The 19,704-nt window shown below is 51.1% G+C and overlaps 1 protein-coding gene across 7 annotated transcripts in view; it reads left to right on the forward strand.

Moving 5' to 3' along the window:
• Window positions 1-370: 370 nt before the first annotated feature.
• Window positions 371-19,704, forward strand: part of LOC123344671 (myosin phosphatase Rho interacting protein) — a 168,278-nt gene continuing 148,944 nt past the window's right edge. For all 7 annotated transcript variants that reach the window (XM_044981106.1, XM_044981105.1, XM_044981112.1 and 4 more), the window contains exon 1: window positions 371-1,470. In XM_044981106.1, coding sequence (XP_044837041.1) covers window positions 1,351-1,470 — 120 coding nt within the window. In that variant the 5' untranslated portion in view covers window positions 371-1,350. The remainder of the gene's footprint in view (window positions 1,471-19,704) is intronic.

A 19,704-nucleotide genomic window follows, 5' to 3' on the forward strand; every position in this document is an offset into this window, starting at 1 on the left:
GGAAACAGTTGCAATCAGACCCGCTGGAAAATGCAACTAGAGGCATCTTCCCCCAGCAGAGTCCCGCAGCGCCAGCTGTCAGGGCTCCCCGTTGGCTGCGCGCGTCCACCAAGCCTGGGCGCCCCGCTCCCCACCCCTTTCCGCTCCCCCCATCAGTGCCCGCCCCCTTTTTCCCTGCTTCTGATTGGCCAGAGGTTTCTTTTGTTAGCAGCTAAGAGAGCCTGCCATTGGCTAGGGAGCAACGTCCATCAGACCCTGGAGCAGCCCCCTCCTCTGTCCTCTCTTCCCAGCCCCCGCTCTTGGCCCGGACCCTGGGAGCGCGAGAGGGTTTGGGGTGGGTGGTTTTTTTTTTTTTTTTTGCAACCATTTGCCTCTTGCACTGGGCGCAGGGAAGCGGCGGTGGGTGCGTGCAGGGGGGGGCCCGGCTGCCTGGCCCCCCAGTGAATGCAATAAACAATAATCATCCTTACAGGGGGAGAGAGAGGCGTTTCCCTCGGAGCATGCATCCATGGGCGGACTGAGGCCGGGAGGCGGCGGCGGCGGCGGGGTCGGTGTTGCAAGAAGACCCCTTGGCAGCAGATGGGATTTGTGCCTTATTTGAGGATCTCCGGGGTAGTCCCTCTCCCCGGTTGTGCCGCTGTCGGGGGGAGAGGGAGGAGGAGGAGGTGGGGAGGAAGCTGCCTTGATTATTTTTGCTGCTGCTTTGCTTTCCCGGATTCCCACACAGCGAGGCGGTTTTTTAAATCTGGATGATTATGCATGGAAAATCGCCCCCTCCCTGTGAAGAACCAACGCGTGCGGGCAGCCAGCTCCCCCTGAGCCTGCCTGCAATTGTGCCTTAACTTGTGCAAGTGTGTGGGGAGGGGAGCGGAGCCGTTTTCCTTGCGTTTGCATTCCCCCCCCCCCCCCGCCTTTGGAGGGGAATCAGTGATCATCTGGGATTTCCACCTCCAGCGAGTCAATCCTGCCCCGACGGCTGGATTTCCTCTCCTTGCATGGGGAGAAGCGGCGAGCTGGTGGAGAACTCTCGGGCTTGGTTTTTATGATTATTTGTGGGGGGGAGGGCCGTTGCTTTGAGCCCCAGCCCGGCTTGTGTGTGTGCCTTCTACGCTGCCCCCTCCCCCGCTGCCTGCCTTTGGAAATTGGGATGCCACCAACTGAGTTTCAGGCGACGCTGACACTTCGCTCCGTGGGCTCGTGATCCTGGAAGTGGGTTGAGAATATTGCTGCACAACTCACCTGGACGGAATTGTCAATTCCTTCCCCCGTCACAGAACAGAAGCCTGGGGTCCAGTTTTGTGGCTAAACAAAAGTGGAGACAGCTGCCTGGTATTGCAGGGCCACAAAACCATGTCTGCTAAAGAGAACCCCTGCAGGAAATTCCAAGCCAACATTTTTAATAAAAGCAAATGTCAAAATTGCTTTAAACCTCGGGAATCCCATTTGCTCAATGATGAAGATTTAAACCAGGTGAGTCTCCTTCCGGTTTTATTCTCTCTTCCCCCCCCCCCCAATTCACCTTGGGGTTTCAAGTGAACTGTTTTCATAACTATACTTGGGTCAACAATGTGTCTGAACTGGGCCAATCCGGCTTTCACGTGGACTTAATCGGTGTCGCTTTAAATGAGAGGAAATGGACTTTTTTAAAATATTCCCCCCGTTTTCATGGATACGTTAGGGCCCGTTACACACGCGAGTATTTGGCTAGTGCTTGTTTTAAACCGCTCTCGTCTAAAAACCCGAGTGGGGAATATTGAAAGGCGAGAACGTGGGACGGCGTGTGTGGTGGGGGAGGAGGATTTGAAGTTTTAAAAGGAAGCATTGAGATCGCAGGGAACATGATTTGGATTGCAAAGCCCTTCTGGTGAAGCAGGGCATGGCTTTCTCTTTGCATAGCTACAGGGGTTCCCTGGAGGGAAGGAATCTTAACGTGTAAAATACAGAGATTTCAAAGCCAAGTTCTACCAAATCAAAGCGGCTTTTCTTCAGTAAACCCTTTGTAAACTGCCTGCCGGGGGTGCCTACTGCACTCCTGCCTGCTCGGGAAGTTTTAAGTTTTCTAGGAGGTGGCTTTCCTTGCATGCCTTTCACCCGTATATTCCCGCACGATCGCTTGGAGTTCGTAGAAACCCGTCTTAAAAAAAACAAATGCATCCAGAGCAGTTGATCAGCCCTGAGTGGGGGGTGGGAGGAATAGGAGCAGTGATCATCTAGCAACATTCTCTCGTTTTTCCCCCCCCTCCCGCTGCACTCGTTCTGACATCTAGGCTCGCAATCCTATTATGGAAACGAGATCAGACATATTGCTGGCCGAGATAATGAAATCTGAAGGCCAATATGGAAAAAATGCAACTAGGAAAGCGCGCGCGCGCGTGTGTGTGTGTGTGTGTGATTGATAGACAGGGCTCGGACAAAGGGAAACATCCTAAAGTTTGCCCCCCCCCGCCCCCCTCCCCCAACCCCTTCTCTGTTTCCACAGCTTAGCAATGTGACTCGTGGGGCTTTGTGACTCAGAAATGCCGGATGGCTTTGTTACTTTCGAGAAAACTGCGTGTGTGTGTGTGTGTTTGGGGGTCCGGCCAGGCCACTAGCTACGTGGAGAGCTTGACCTGAACCCGCCTCAGACAAGCCCTCCTGTGTTTTGTTGCTATTCTGTCTCTTCCACTCCCCCACCTTGGGTGAATTTCAGTGTCAGTTTCACCGCTGCTGGGTGGAAGGTTGGCCCTGCGCCCTGGATTTGACTTGAATGGGGGTGTCCCGACTTTTGTATTCGGGGTGGGGTGTGGGATTTGCGGGCTCCTTCGGGAAAAGTGGGTACAGTACGGATTGCCTAAGTACTTACAGGGGGGTTGGGAGGGGATGAGTTCCCCCCCCCCTTCTGAAGTAAGTTGGTTTATAGACTGTGTGGCTATGAAATCTCATTCTCAGCAAGGGAGAAATAATTCCACCTTAAAGATAAGGGAAGGGAGTGTGTGTGTGTGTACGAGATACACCCTTCTGTAAAGTATTTTTCTTAATGATGGCCTCAGTTTGTGATCTTACATCTTCCCTCCCCCCACCCCAAACTGAAGAATCCCATTCAATGGATACATTAGCCCAGACAGCTTGGTGTAGGGAAGGAAGGTTGTTGTAAGGAACTTCGGTGCCCATGCATTCTGGTCATATGTTAGCTAGTAGTTAATGTTAGAGAAACTCTTCTGACCAGGAGGCTTTGCTCTTGAAAAAGCAGCTAGGGGTGTGTGTATGGGGAACACCAAGATGTAAACATGAATAGCTTTTCACCTGGCATCTGTGGGTGTGGTGTGTGGTTTTTTTTTTTTTCCAGCACTGTTGGATGGTTGTTTGGGGCATCCCTGAATCCCAAACAGCGGTTTGAATGAGACTTAATTATGCTTATGGTTCGATTGCCTTGGCAGGTCCCATTTACATTGCAGAATGGAACCCATACTTTTCCCGTATTGTACGGGCACAAAGCTATTACCATCATGCTGATGGGCCTAGAGATAGCCAGGCCAGAAAAGTCCTTTTGAGTCATCCAATCTGACCTTTTGCTGCTTGGCTTGAGGGGAAGATGAGGATACTTGGCACTGAAACATTCACGTTTCTTTCTGATTTTATATAAAACTCTATGCGCTGGACTGTAGCCATCTCCACCCTCTGTATGTCATGTGTCAGCTGAGCTTGTAAGCTCTTTGGGACAGGGCCTGTCTCTTCCTATGTTTTGGGGCAGGGCTTGGCACAGTGTGGCCCATATAGTTAGTTTGGATGTTTGTTTGATTTAACACGCTCATAATCGTACGTAGCACTTCCAGGTTCAAAGCCTGGCGCAAACGCTAAACCGTTAATCCTCGGAGTACTACGCTCAGGTTCACGAGTTGTTTTTCTGTGTGACTCTGTGTTAGTTGAGAGTGAGCTGTTACAAGTGACAGTGGCTTTACTTCTTGTGCTCACTGAATGCACAGGAGCTCTGCACAACCTCTCCTAGACCTGCATGTTTATCTGTGTCGACGTATGCAATGGACAACTCCTTGTTCATTTGCAGTCATTGTGGGTGGGGTGGCTTTCCTATCTCGAGGGCTCTTTTAGTGCAGCAAAGCACTTAAGCAGGTGCCTAACTTTTAAGCCTGTGAGCACCTGGGCCCACTTCATTGGCTGCTCCCTCCTCCAATAAAACCTGGTAGTTTAAGTCTGTAAAGTGTCAAAGCTCCCACATCAGGTCATGTCAAAGGGCTTAGATACAAGCTGTTCCCCCACTTTCCCTGCCGCATGTGGTGTAGTTAGGGGGAAGCAAGAGGCGGGTGGATTTAGCAAGGTCACTGTTTGGGCTGTAATCTCTCTAGACATTGATGGTTCCTTTTGCGTCATTGTCCGTCCATGGTGTGTCTCAGAATGGAGGAAAGCCGAGTTCTGCTTCTTCCCCTCGTGTGCTGCTAACTGTGCTAGTGTCTTCTCGGGTACGATGGTGTGACTAGGGAGTGATGCCAGTGGTGTTACTCCATATTTCCACCAGCGTAACTGAGAGCAGAATCTGACCCTTTTGATTTAAAGATACAAGTGAGTAGTTGCCCCTGACAGAGGTGTCACATGGCAACTGCTGTCTGTCCAGAACAGAGCATCTCCAGTATTTTAGGATGAGAAGAAGTCCGCAGAGGGCCGGCCCACAAAGCTACTTAAATAGCCAACATTGTGCCAGCTTCCTTTGCAGTTGGCAGTAGCTGCCCCATTCTAGGCAGCAGAGAGGCCAAGGGTTGAATAGGTTGGGAAGTCCCTCACTCTGGGTGCAAAAGTCTTTTCAGGACAGGATGTTGCTAGTGTTCTGTGTTTATATAGAGGACATCAGCTTTTCAGAGCTGCCATTCTTTCTGCCACATGCAGTTAAAACCATCCTTATCGCTTAAAATATTAATGGGAGGGTGTCAGGACAGATTTACCCTTAAGATCAGGTTTTGTAGAAATAAGCTTTTTAAAACCCTAGGCCAGGAAAGATATGTTCTCATGATAATTAAATTAATTCTAATAACTCTTTGCAAGGAGAAAACATTCCTCTGCACTAGTAGAAATCCAGATTTTGCAGCATGGCATGAGAAATGATCCGTTTACTGGCCCTTAGTTGCATGAAGAGATCTGTTGCAGTCTAGGACTGGGCTGTATCTTAAGTGCATATCAGTTTGGTCTCTAGGAAACCTGCTCCTGAAAATGGAATTAACTAGAAACTGACTCTAAGTGCAAGTGAAACTGACTCACATACAAGCTGGGAGAAGCGCAAAATGTAAATACACAGTATAAAATAAGGGTAGAAAATTGTCTGATCTCGGTGGGGGAGAGGAATTATTCTCTTGGTGTTAAGTAACACAGCTAAGGAATTTTTGAAGACCTATATATTTTAATCTAGCATTGTCCCTTTAAGATCATGGCATTGATTGCTAAGAATACCCAATTTAAAAATAAGTCTTTCCCAGCCACTTTCCTGCCTCCTCAGTGACTTCCCATCCTGCTCACGAAGAATAGTTTTATTTTAATCTTTGTGTTCCTCTGGGCAGTGTTGCCTTGATCTGAACGTTTTGGATGATGTGTGGGTTTGCCATCTCTGTGCCTCTCTTCCCATTTACTCTGCACAAACAGCCTTTGCTCGCATGATTTCTGGAGTGTTGGGAAGGGGGGCAAATCTTGTTCCCGTGCCGTCTTTCATTGTGCTTTTGCCCAGGTTGTTTCTATCTGTTCACCCTGTGAGTCCTTAGGCCGTTGGTAACTTTCTTACCTCCCTCACACTTGCAAAGAAGAATGTTCAACGTGGGTGGGTAGCTTAATCTTTTGGTTTTAATAATCATAAAAAATGACATCAGTAAATGGTTGTGGTCTGGCATGTTTATAAGAGTAGCCGGTGTTGGGGCAGGAGAATGGAGAAACCGAGACCTTGAGGTAGTGCTGGTGACTTTGGGTGTACAGGGGGTGGGGAGATACAGGGGAAATTTAGGGTGGGATTTGGCTTAACTTTGCTCCCATTGAAGTCACTAGGAGTTTTACCACTAGTTTCAGCAGCAGCAGAATCAGGCCATCACTGAGCATGACTGACAAGTGTAGGGATCTGTTCCTATTTGAAGAACTTTTCACACTATAAAGGGCTCAGTTTTGCTTTAGTGAAAGCGCAGCTTAAGGAACTTGTCATGGATCTCTGAGGAGAGTTACTTGCCGAGCTCCACTCAGAGGTAAAAACACTTGCAGTCTAGTGGTGGAAAATGGCCCTGTGTGCTCATTCTCAGGGAGGACGGCTGAATAAACCCCATGTGGAGATCTGCATGCACTGGGCATTGCAGTAATGCACAATAGCGGGGTCAGATGAGACCCTAGACTTTTTGCTCCGTGCTGGCTTGGCCAATCTCCCTCGAAGACCAGAGTTTTTTGCCTCTAACAGGAAGCTATTTTCGCTGCTGGGCTCTGGGTAGTTTTCCCCTGGCCACCAGCAGCTGTTCGGAGGGAATCCTCCCAAGTCCTGGCCATGCTTTGCCATGCAGGACACAGACTAGTGGAGAAACGAGACTGTGCACAAAAGTAATGAGAACAGAAAGGAGCGCCTTCCATGCTGTTTATACTGCACTGATATAATCGTCTGGCACTGGATCAAGGCAGCCTTCTTGCTCACTGGATGCTAGGTAGCGTGTTGTGTCCTCCTTCCTTTACCCTGTGTTTCCAGGTGCTGGCTCCCAGAGGAGCAGTGGGGCTGACTGATAGGTGCACTATTATCTCGTTTCCTCCCTGTTTCCCTTTGTTTTCTTCTTGGGAAGCTCTAATCTTTCCTGAAAAGCTGTAGCCCTGGAAAACAGCCCCTGCTCACTCGCTCGCATTCCTGACTCCCTGACTTGCTGCATCATGCTGCAAAAATCCAGCTGTAATTGACTAATTATTAGGACCAAACAGGGGAAGAGTCTCTGAAAATGTCAAACCCGCCTCCGTCAGCTGCTGCAGTGGGAAGGGACTGAGGTCTGTAGGATTCTGTTTTGGGGGCTAAAGGGAGGGGTACAATGGAGCTAGCTCTACCTGGTTGGGGGCAGGGGGAGAGGAGTTTAGGGAAAAAGACGTCCTTTCTTTCCTTTTAACTTTTTAAAGTCTGTTTCTTTCTACCCACCTTGCCCCACAGACAAAAAGCAAAATGTCCCAGAAATGCATGATCCACCTCAACACGCCAAACAAACTCATACACGATCATAAGCGAGTTGCCTGGCAAGGAAGGACGGAGGGCTCTGTGGGCATTGCTGGGAGCGGGGGGAAGGCCTGTTGCAGAAATACAAATGACTGGATGGCCCTTGGCAGAGTCAAAGTTAGGAATAAAATGCTTTGTTGGTTGCAGTCTGCATTTCCCCTGCTGTTGTGTCCAGGGACGAGGTCAGGATTCATTCTTCAGTTGCTCTTCTGCCTGAGGCATGTCCTACCATCTTGTCCCGCTTGAGTTCCCTGGAGAGTGAAATTCTCTTTGCACCCTATGTCCAGATGTAGTATGGGCTGCAGCCCTGCACGCTTCCCCTGCATCCTGCAGTGTTTCACCCCCTTAGCTGCGACAGAAAAATCAGCGTGTTTCATCTGTCCCAGGTCTGTCCTGTGATGCTGCTTAAATGCAGAACCGTCCATTTGCATACACAGTTGCCAGACATGTGTGTGCAAAGTAGCTGAACGGTTTCTTTGCATGAACCACTGCTTTTGGAAGATCAGCCTCCTCACATTCACAAACCAGTTAGCTGCCTTCACTGGAGCCGTGCATGCCTGTTCTTGCAGGTAGCTGTTGTCTGACCTCCAGAGAGGTGATCCTCCCCTCTCAGCAGGACCCTGGTGAGATCTGTGGGACTCTCAGGGGAGTTTGTGGACACTCCATCCCTTGGGACATTTGGAACGAGATTGGCCAGAGCCCTGCAGTGCGTTATAGGGCACAGCCTGGACTTGGTGTGGACTAGACGGTCTAACAAACCTTTTCTGCCCAGTTCCTCTGGAATTACAGGCCGCGTGCACTGAGGCAGGTGAGTAGAAGGGGCTGCTGGTGCCCTCTCCTCTGTCACTGTTGTCAACCAGGTAAAACAAGCCTCATTGCTGCTGGGTGGGGTGCAGGGGGAGTGGTTCATTCCCAAAGGCTTGCGAAGCTGGGTACAGGCTGGAATCAGGGGCAGGTCCCCGGTGGTGGAGTGTTGGGGCTGTGTCAGGGAAGCTTTGGGCTGAGGACAGATTTAATTTAGCCCCTTCTCGTTCCTGGGGGCTCCTGTCTCCCTGGGTGACTGCACAGAAAGAAACCAGTTTTGGAGCGGCAGCACTTTTTTGTTCAGGGTTCATGGTAGCAGTGGGTCAGTGCCACGGATAGCACCTCTCTGCCGTGGGTATGAGAACTTTGTGTCACCTCTGCCGCTGACTCTCAATCCTGACCTGCAGCCTGACCTGACCTGCCGTTCCTGCCCTGGGAGCCCCACACGCCTCGGTCAGAGCCTCCTGCTCCTGGTCTGTTGCACACCCTCTTGGTCTGCTTTTGGTGTCTCCTGTGGTGATGGTGGCTTGTGCTGTGGGGCAGCATTTGCTGCTGAGTTGAGATTCACCAAACTTGCAGTGTGGGCTCCATGTGAATCCCGGTCTCCGCAGGAAGGCAAAGCTGGAGTGTGGGCAAGAGGCGGGCAGCTGCCATGGCGAGTGACTTCGGATGGGGGGAAGAAGGTACAAGCTAATGGATGCTAAGAGGGGGCCGGCGCATAACTTTGCTTTGGGCTGTTTCTGGCCTTGGAAGATTTGCCCTCTGGTGTCTGAGCAGCAGGATGGAAGCCCTGGTCCCGTTCCGCCCTGCAGTACAGATGCTGTGGGGGAGGGGGTGGGGTGCATGTGTCACCCTGAAAGGGGAGCCTGTGTACTGAAACCATCCCTAAGGAGCCCACCTCCAGGGGGTGACCTGCTGCCTGGCTGCTTTAAAGGATCCCCAGGTGGTTTCTCGTACAATCTTGTTCAGCCCTCCCCCACTGACAAGTCCCTTGGGAGGGTGACTTATAGCAGCATTTGGTGCATGTGCACATAGGGGTGTGTGTATGTAGCCAGCACAGAACGTGCAGCAATAATACTTGGCAAGCCAAGGATGGGAAGGGCCAAATACCAGGTAAAGGGGCTCAGTTTAGTTACCTGCATTTGATGGTTAGGGCTCTCGAGCCCCCAGGAGCTGAAGTGGCTTGGGCTGGGGATAGAATCTCTGCCTCTGGGATCCCAGATGGTGCTGGACACCGTGCAGCAGGAGCTGGAGAATTCCTCCTCCCCGGGACATGCGTCATGCTCTCTTACTGGATTCTGCAGGACCTTCCCGAGAGATGGGCCGTAAGCCAGCGGAGATGTCCGAGTGGGTGATTCAGGGCCCTTGTTTCTCATAGGAGGATGTATGACATGAAGAACATTAAGTAACAATCAGCGTGTTCTTGTGAAGAGTTTGCAGAGAACCCGCTGTGCCCGGAAAGCCTGGGAGTGAAGAACAGCGTGTCCCTGCTCTCTTGTGCCTCTGAGTGAGGGCTGCCCCAGTCCTGGCTGTCCAGCATCGCACCCGGTGTCTATTGGGCTCACGTGCATCCAAGAGCTGAAAATGTTGGCTCACGTTTGCCTTGTTTTGCAGTCACAACCACAGAGTTCCATGTGGCTTTCACGAGAGCCTGCACCCAAACCACCCGGGAGGTGGGGCAGTTTCAGATCTGCCTCTCTTGTGGTGGCTCGGGGCACCTGGAACCAAAAACTGCCCAAAGATGACAGTGTGGACGGTGGCTCGGGCCCTGACCACCTGATGCCATTCCTGGCTCTGCCATGGCCTAATCAGGTGACTGTGGGTAACCGCTTTGGCTCTGTGCGCCTCCATTTCTCCAGCTAAAATGGGGTAACGGTTCTCATGGATCCATGGGGAAGTGCTGGAGACGTGAGTGAAGCGGGCTAGGTTCCACTATCATTGTCTTGTCTTAAAGGCCCCTAGGCCTTGATGGTCCTGCCCTGTACATTGGGTCTATTCTGCAACCTGGTGAGTTATTTTTAGCTTTGGCTTCAATGACAAGGGGTCCGCCTGCCTGTAGGACCCCCTGTGCATGCTCAGACCTGAGAGGCAGAGACTGAGCCTTCCCCGTACTTCTCCCTTTTCTTTCAATTGCCAAGACCAACTTAGTGAAAAACTCCTGCCTCAGCCCGAGACAGGCTGATTACGTCTGCCGGCAGCCTAAACAGATGACCCCACCCCAGCGCACGCACGGAGCCAAGAATCTTTCCCAGTGACTAATTTGAACTTTCCCCCCATGTGTGCCGTGATGGGTCAGAAACGCAGCTCCTGGGGAGTCTTCGTCATTGTTTTTTGCAAACGTTTAATATCTCTCCCCCCCTCCCCCAAATCCCTTTGGTGTTGCAGTCGATGGGGTTTTCTGTGGAGGGTCTGTTTGGGTAGGTGGCAAACCTGGTTTGGAAATAAGGTTTGGTCAAAAGATCCCAGCTCATCTGGAGTCGCAGAGTTTTCTGTTCCAGGCCTGGGAGAGGCCGTGTAGATAGGCCCTGTTGTCAGACCTACCCCCGGGGGATACGGCCCTAGGGGAGAGAGTTCCTCCCCACAGCACCAGGATGGGAATGCTTTGGTCAGAAGGGTTCGCTATGGCATGTCCTGGCATACAGCACAGGACGATCTGCACGTCACAGAGCCCAAATTCACTGTAACCAGGCACAGAGTACGTCTGCCGCACTCTAGGGAGAACTGGAGGGCTCTGGTGGCTGTTGGCAACCGTTCACCTCAAAGTCACCGGTTCAGATCCAGCACAGGTCCGTCGTTCCTGGGAGTTACAAAACGCCTCCCGCTGCGAGTGGCCCGGAGTGTGTAATGGGGGGGGGGGGGATCTTGGTCCATTTCCTAACGGACTGGCGGCCGCAGCCCAAACACCACTGACGCCCTTAGGAGTCAGAGCAGAGAGGCCAAGCACGGCCGTGGACACCAAGTTCCCCTCTCAGACCGGCGGGAGGCTGGTCCATGTCGGGGCTGATGCCTGGAGGTAGAGCTGTCAAGGGGATGCTTGCGCTGGAGTCAGGCTGGTACAGCAGCGCTGTCCATCCAGTGCCTCTGGCCAGCCCGGTATCCACAGCAACACCTTTTCAAAGCCAGTATCTGGTAGCCTCTGACCCTCAGAGACTTCCTGTGTGGTGGGTGAGGAGTCCCTGGAGTGCCAGCTCTGCTCCCCACCCCTCCATCCCAGCTGCATGGGAGCCCCAGGCCTCTATTCTTAGGAGCTAGTGGGGGCTGGCTGGATTCTGTCCTGGGAGCTAGTGATTCCTGGGTAGTGTCAGCGTGGCAGCTTGACAGCCTTGTGTAAACCTCGCTGGGGCCATTTCCTCCTCCTTCCTTCCAACCCCTTCCCCACCCCCCCTTGCTGACTGGCCCAGTTGGCTGGGCTGGAGGCAGCATGTTCCTCTGATGCAATCCAGATCTGAACAGCCAAGAAAACAAAACCCAGGAGTAGGACTAACAGGCTCAGCTTGGGAGCTGGGCTCTCTGATGCTGAATTACAGGGGAAAGGGAAGCGACCTGCAAACCCCAGCACGGGGGAATAAATGCTCTAGTTGAAGCACAACTATTGATCTGAAGCAGGAGTGAACACAGGGATCCTCCCTGTGTTGTGCAGGTCAAACTAGATGATCACGATGGTCCCTTCTGACCTTAAACTCTGTGAAATCATAGTGCAGGTATCTGATCGGGAAGCACTGCAAAAACAGCCCCAGCTGAGGCTTACTGATTAAGGGCTGTCTTGGGGAAGTGGCGGGGAGCAATGGGGATCTTTCTGTGAAATAAGTTCTTTTCTAAATCTGGGGTGAGCCCAGATTGGCTGAGGGAGAGGCCCCTGTCTAACCGTGTACCCTTGAGCCCATGGCAGAGGACTGTATTCCCTGCCTTGTGTCCATTGGGGTTGGCCCGAATTCTCAACGTCCAACGTTTGGAAAGTTCAGCTCCCAAGCTGAACACCGGGGCTCAGGCCTAGCTCTCGTTTGGCCTGGGTTTTGCCTCCCTGGCTTGTTGCGTTCTGGCCCAGCTGATTGATTGCCATTAGCAGATGGTTTTAGTTTGAATTAATATTTTAATCCACTTGCCTGAAAGGAGCATGTCCTGCGTCACCTCTTATTGAGGCTCTTGTCCAGTCACTGAAGCTAAACCGGGTCAGGCTGAGTCAGCGTCTGGATGGGAGACCTCTGGGGAATACCAAGGGGTTGCAGGAAGTGAACTTATTCTTCCTTCTGAGTCAGTCTGCGCCAGTGTCCCAGCATGTTGTTTTGAGGGTGCTGGGCTGCTGGAGACGTATCCATTTGAAAGATAAAACCAAAGCCCCATTTGCTTGTGACCACTTTTTTTGAAGGATGGGGTGTGTTTGGAACCAGTTGAAAAGTAATGGGGGTAATAACATTTTTCTGACTTAGTTCATCGCACTAAGTTTCCGTTCGATACAGCGTTCTTCACTTCCTGCCCTGTAGTGGGCACTGTTCCACCCCAGAGATGGCTGCTTGTAGATTTCTACCTCCCTGACCCCAGTGTTGTATGGTTTGTTTAATGTTTGTAAAGTGCTTTGAGATTCTTGGGTGAAAGGTGCTAGAAGCCTGCTAAATACTATTTATAGTCCCACCGTAAAGTGAAAGCTGCAAAGGACAACTCGGGACCACCAAAAATAGTTCACCTAAGATCAGCTGGCCTTTGCCTGGCCAAACAAACCTATCCTGGGAACCTCAGCGTTGCTGTCGAGTGGCCTTTAACACAAGGGGTTGTATAAATCCCATTACAGAACAAGGGTATTGTCAAGCTGCCGTTTGGCACTTGTGGGTTTCTTGTTAATCCCCAGGTGTGAACTGTGTTCAGAGAAAACAAACTACCTGCGTAAGTGTGTGCTGGTCTCTGCTTCCTTCCAGCGTGTTTTCTATCCCTTCCAGAAACCCTCCTCCTGTATGGGAGAGTCAGGTGTTGTCATTTTAAAGCTTGTTGCAGTGAGGGGATTAAAACGTCAGAGCTGGTTTTAACTCTGAGGCCTTGTCTACACACAAAATTGTGCCAGCCTAGTTAAACTGGTACAGATCCCTGTGTGGCCATTTATTTGCTTTTAAGAGTGGCTTGGTTTGGTTTGGGTTAAATATAGACCTAAGGGCTTGCAATCACCCAGCGTTCTTGTAATTCCTGCTCCTCAGTTTGGTATAAGTCTGTGTGGGGACACCGATTTCAGGGTTTGAACGCCTTTGATTCAGTTTGGCTAATAAGGAATTGATTTAAAATTATATTGAAATTGGTTTTGGTTTCTGAGTGCCCTGTGTTCCAACTCACAGATTTCACAGGCATGAATTATAGCTGACGCAGTCGTTATGCTTCCACTTACTGTGTAGACAAGTCCTAACTGATTTAAGCTAAATCAACATAAGCTTGGTTTAAACAGATCTTGGCTTCCACACAGCATCTTGTGCCAATTTAACTAAACCGGTTTAAAATCACACCATAGGTTAAACCAGCACAAGCCCCTGTGTGAGCCCTCTGAGAGATTCCGCCATGAAACCTTTCTTTACGCCCGAGGGTGAAGGGCGTTTGAAACATCTTCCAATTGGAACAAGAGGGCCCTTGTACGGGGGAGGCAGTTTTTGTTTTATAGGGTGTTCCATGTTGGCTAATTAAAATTTCTCCCTGCAATTGCAGTTAAATGTGGCATTCTTCACTTCCTGTCCTAAACTGTTGTGTTGTGATTACTCCTGGAGGAATTCTGTGCCCAAAATTAAAAATTCTGCACACAATATTTTAAAATTCTGCAAATTTTATTTGTCAAAATAACACTACATAATCACGCCAGTTTCAGTTATTTTGGTAATTTATTTCAAAATACCTGTCAGCAACAATACAGACACATACAAAAATTCCCCCAGGCGTGGAGAGTTAAAGAAACCCCTATGACAACTCAGTTCCTGTTTCTCTCCCCCCTTCCCCCCAGAGCCCAGCTGGGGGGCCAGACACTGTTACCCCTTTCCCCTAGGGTCCTCCTTGCCCAGATAGCTGCCCCACCTCTGCCTCTCCAGAGCCCAGCTGTAGGGTTGCCAACTTTCTAATCGCACAAAACTGAACACCCTTGCCCCACCCTTGGCCCCTTTTCCGAGGCCCCGCCTCCACTCACTCCACCCCCCCCCTCCGCTTGCTCTCCCCCTCACTTACTTGCACTGGGTTGGGGTGTGGGAGGGGGTGAGGGCTCTGGCCAGGGCTGTGGGCTCTGGGATGGGGCCAGAAATTAGGGTTTCAGGGTGCCGGAGCAGGCTCCGGGCTGGGGCAGGGGGTTAGGGTGCAGGATGGGGAGTGGGGTGCAGGCTCCAGCAGGGGTCTCAGGGCTGGGGCAGGTGTGGGGGGTGCAGGAGGGGGTTCTGACCTGAGGCAGGGCATTGGGGTGCATGAAGGTGTTCGGGGTGCAGGCTCCAGCCGGGCAGTGGTTAATGCAGGCAGCTCCCGGTCAGCAGTGCAGCAGGGTAAGGTAGGCTCCCTGGCTACGTGCGGCTCCTGGAACCTGCCGGTTTGTCCAGCGGCCCAGCCATGTCCCCCCAGCCCAGACCCCTCCCCAGAGCCCAGGGATCCAGAGGGAGAAACAGCCCTGTGCTCGGTCCCAGGCTTGCACCGAGATTCCTGCGTGCTGCCCTCTCCTTCTCTCAGGGCGGGCGGGGAACGGCAACTGCCAGGAGCCCTCTAGCTCTCTCCCCTTCTCCCGCCCCCCCCCAGGGGCAGTGTCCCCCTAGTGGCGGCCAGCGGCACTGCATCCCATTTCTGTCGGGGGTGGGGAGGAAATTCTGCACAAAAAACATTAATTTCTGCAAAATTATGCATTGCACAGTGGCACAGAATTCCCCCAGGGGTAGTTGTGATCTACTAAGCAGCTGCGGCGTTCCACCTCAGTGGTGACTGCATTTCAGTGGTGGGCAGAGAGCACCTTCCCAGGAGGGTTGAACTTTGGAGCCTACAAGTTCACTCAGTCCTACTTCTTGTTCACCCAGTCACTCAGACAAACGAGTTGGTTTACGTTTGCAGGAGATAATGCTGCCCACTTCTTGTTTACAATGTCACCTGAAAGCGAGAACAGGCATTCACATGGCACTGTTTTAGCTGGTGTAGTAAGATATTTGTGCCAGATGCACTAAAGAGTCATATGTCCCTTCATGCTTCAACCACCATTCCAGAGGACATGTGTCCATGCTAATGACGGGTTCTGCTCGCTAATGATCCAAAGCAGTGCAAACTGACGCATGTTCATTTTCATTATCTGAGTCAGATGCCACCAGCAGAAGGTTGATTTTCTTTTTTGGTGGTTCAGGTTCTGTAGTTGCCACATCGGAATGTTGCTCTTTTAAGACTTCTGAAAGCATGCTCCACACCTAGTCTCTCTCAGATTTTGGACGGCACTTCAGATTCTTAAACCTTGGGTCAAGTGCTGTAGCTATCTTTTAGAAACCTCACATTGGTACCTTCTTTGCATTTTGTCAAATCTGCAGTGAAAGTGTTGTTCTTAAAATGAACAACATGTGCTGGGTCATCATCCAAGACTGCTATAACATGAAATATATGCAGAATGCAGGTAAAACAGAGCAGGAGACATACAATTCTCCCCCCAAGCAGTTCAGTCATACATTTAATTAATACGAGCATCATCAGCATGGAAGCATGTTTTCTGGAATGGTGGTTGAAACATGAAGGGGCATATAAATGTTTAGCATATCTGGTACTAAATATCTTGCAGTGCCAGCTACAAAATTGCCATGTGAATGTCTGTTCTCACTTTCTGGAAACACTGTAAATAAGAAGAGGGCACCATTATCTCCTATAACTGTAAACAAACTTGTTTGTTTTTAGCAATTGGCTGAACAAGAAGTAGGACTGAGTGGACTTGTAGGCTCTAATGTTTTACTTGTTTTGTTTTTGAGTGCAGTTTCAAATGTTTGGGGGTTTTTTTGGTTACGTAAGTTGCACTTTCACGATAAAGAGATTGCACTACAGTACTTGTATGAGGTGAATTGAAAAAGAAATAGTATTTTATCATTTTTACAGTGCAAATATTTGTAATCAAAATAATATAAAATGAGTACTGTACACTTTGTATTCTGTGTTGTAATTGAAATTGAGATATTTTGAAAATGTAGAAAAACCTCCAAAAATATTTAGTAGATTTCTATTGGTATTCTGTTGTTTAACAGTGCAATTAATCGTGATTAATTTTTTGGAGTTAATTGCGTGAGTTAACAGGGATTACTTGACAGCCCTATTGCAAATTCATTTAATTTCTGCTGGTGAAAGCCATGTATTGGGCTGCAAAGCATAATTAGCATGCAGAGCTGCTGGGCACTGTGGAATGTTCCTCTGGGTATTGAAGTGCCTTGGTAGGGTGCAAGGGGAATCGACATTGTCAGTGTCTCTGGTAGTGTCTGGCAGATGAACACTACTGTAGCTTTTTCTGAGCAGTCAAGCGGAGATCTCCCTAGAGCTGAGCTAAGCTCCCCATTCCACAGTGAAGAGCCAAGTGTCCCTTCTTCTAAGCGGGCGGCTGCTAATTTGCCCGGCTGATGGCTTTCAGTCATCACCTCTGCTGCTACCCAAAGGCATTTGTATTTGGCTTCTTCACCTACCTGCTCCCAATCCCGGTTCTTCCTAATGGGTTCTGCGGTTCGATCTAATGCAGTCCAGTTGCCACATAAGTGGATGTGATGCCCTGAACTCACCTGGGGAATGCCTGGCAAGGGAGAGAAATGGGCTAGGACCGCAAGTGGTGGTTTTGCTAAGTCAGCCGTTCGCCTGCCAGTCTTTGTTCTTCTCTTCCCTGTTGTGTTGGCTGAAGTGAAGAACCGGATCTAGGTGATTGCTGTGCAGCCAGGAGCTTCTGTCTGCACCAATGTCTCTGTCAAATGTCAGGCTGAGAGATTCCAATGCCAGAGGGGACCATTGTGATCATCTAGTCCAGGGGTGGGCAAACTACGGCCCACGGGCCAGATCCGGCCCCTCAGGGCTTTGGATTCAGCCTGCAGCGCCGCTGGCACCACGTCCCTGTGGCCCCGGGCGGGGGGGCAGAGGGCTCCATGCATTGCCCTAGCCTTCAGGCACCACCCCTTGCAGCTCCCATTTGCCGGGAACGGGGAACCATGGCCAATGGGAGCTCTGGGGGAGGTACCTGGAGGCGCAGCAAGGGCAGCACATGCAGAGACCTCCGCGTCCCCTCCTCCAAGGGTTGCAGCGCTTCCTGGAGCGGCGCGGGGCTGGGGACAGGGCAGGCAGGCAGGAAGCCTGCCCTGGCCCTGGTGCGTGCCACCGCCACCCCAGAATCCCTCCTGTACCCTGCCCCCAACTCCCTGCCCTAAGCTGCCTCATGCACCTTGCACCCCAGCTCCCTGCCCTGAGCCCCCTCCTGCACCCCAACTCCCTGCCCTAAGCTCCCTGCCTGCACCTTGCACCAACTCCCTGCCCTAAGCCGCCTCATATACCCTGCACTCCAACCCCCTGCCCTGAGCCCCCTGCTGCACCCCTGTGCACCCCAAGCCCCTGCCCTGAGCCCCCTCCTGTGCACCCCAACCCCCTGCCCTGAGCCCCCTGCTGCACCCTGCCCCCTCCTGCACCCCAAATCCCTGCTGTACCCTGCCCCCTCCTGCACCTCAACCCCTGCCCTGAGCCCCCTCATATACCCTACACCCCTCCTCTGCCCCAATCCCTTGCCCTGAGCCCCTTCCTGCACACCGTACCCCTTCCTGCACCTCAACCCCCTGCCCCGGCCCTGCATACAATTTCCCCACCCAGATGTGGCCCTTGGCCCAAAAAGTTTGCCCACTGCTGATCTAGTCTGACCTCCTGTACAGCACAGGCTAGAGAAGGTCCCCAATCTAATTCCTAGAGCAGAGCTTTTTTAGAAAAACATCCAATCTGGATTTAAACATTGTTGGTGATGGAGAATCCACCACGATCCTTGGTAAGTTGTTCCGATGGTTAACTATCCTCACTGTTTAAAAACGTACAACTTGTTTCCGGCCTGAATTTGTCTAGCTTCAACTTTCAGTGATTGGATCATGTTACAGGTGAGATGAGAATGGCAGGTGGTTGGGTTAAAAAAATCACCCTCTTCAAATCACTTTTTTATGGAAGAAACAGGGCGAGACTGTTGCAGGGCTACAGTATGGAGGCACTTACAGAATCCTGTACAACTTGCTCAGCAGTTACTGCTCTCTGTATAGAGAAGGGATGAAAAGGGCCGGTGTCACACCACCTAATGCAGCTGAATGGGCTGATGGGACAGCTGTTCTTCCGGGAGAGGAGAGTTGTTTGACGTGGGGTACAATTCTTGCCAAATATCCACATTCTACTGTGATAAAGAAGGAAAAATTTCCTTCTGTCTTGTTACTATCTATCCATCTATCTTGGGTGCGTCATGTGGCCCCGTTACTGCAGTGTCTGAGCACCTTACAACCTTCAGTGTATTTACTCACCCAACACCGCTGTGAGTAGGGCAGTGTTGATACCCCATTTCGCAGGTGGGCAGCTGATGCACAGAATAAGTGACTTGCTCGAGATCGCACAGGAAATCTGTGGCAGAGCAAGGAATCAAACCTGGGTCTCTCAAGTGTCTGACCACTGAATAATCCTTCCTCTCTGCTACTAATGAACACTTCAGATGGGTGGAGGATGGAATTTAAAACTCTAGCTTCCATTCTGCCACTTTATTCTTCCTGTCCAAACTGGGAGAAATTCAAAAAGTGAAATTGAGCGGCCCACTTTCCACATTTGCCTGCAGTATTGGACTGCTACAGCACAATGTTCGGGTTGCAGAGACTTTTCCCTATTGGTAACATGCTCTCTGTGGTCACAGTTCTGGTCCGGAGGCAACAGGTGTAGAACAAATTAGAATCTCTGCCCCAAAGATCTTGCAGGTGGAAGAGGGAAACAGAATGGGGGATGGGGGGACATGCAGTTCGTAGGCTGGCTGTAGCCTGGAATAAGGACAGGTGGATCATCAGGAGATATCTCTGGGGGAGGCTGCCTGGCAGACAGAACCACCTCCCAGTTATTACTAAGTGGAAGGAGTGGCAAGAAAGAGAGTTGTGAGAGTCGAGGGCGTGGGAGGAGATTGGGAAAGAAGTGTAGGCTTGGGGTGCGGCTGTGCAGAGTTCTGGAAGTGAGGGTGCACGTTTAGTACCTGCTGTGGAAGGAGAGCAGGCGCTGCAGCGACAGGACCTAGGAAGCCAGGAGACATGATCGGAAGGAGAGGTGGTCTTCGTGCCAGAGCTTTGAAGGGGCTGCAGGAAGGGGGTGCAGGAATCCAGGTATGGCCCAGGAGAGGGATGGGTTGTGAAGGAAGGAGCGCCGGGATTTGATCAAAGCTTGGCTTGAGTGGCGGGGGGAATTCTAGCACTTCGGTCAAGGTTTCCAAAGCACTTTCCAGAGTTGGGTACATGCCCCACTTCATGAATAGGGAAAGTGACGCGCAGAGGAGAAACGATTTAGGAAAGAGCTCGTCCTGGGAGGAGGGTGTTGTCTTATTGGCACGGCACTAGTGCCCCATTGTGCCAGGTGGTGTACGAACAAATGCAGAAGAAAACAATGGTCCTTTTCCCTACCGCTGCAGTGCACTGCCTCTGTAAGGGGCAGTGGTCCTTGTAAGCTAGACTCACAGGTAAAATCATTAGCTGTGACTATAGGAAAGTGGGGAGGAAATT

Source organism: Mauremys mutica, chromosome 11 (assembly GCF_020497125.1).
Source record: "Mauremys mutica isolate MM-2020 ecotype Southern chromosome 11, ASM2049712v1, whole genome shotgun sequence".
In the NCBI taxonomy this organism is placed as follows: domain Eukaryota; kingdom Metazoa; phylum Chordata; order Testudines; family Geoemydidae; genus Mauremys; species Mauremys mutica.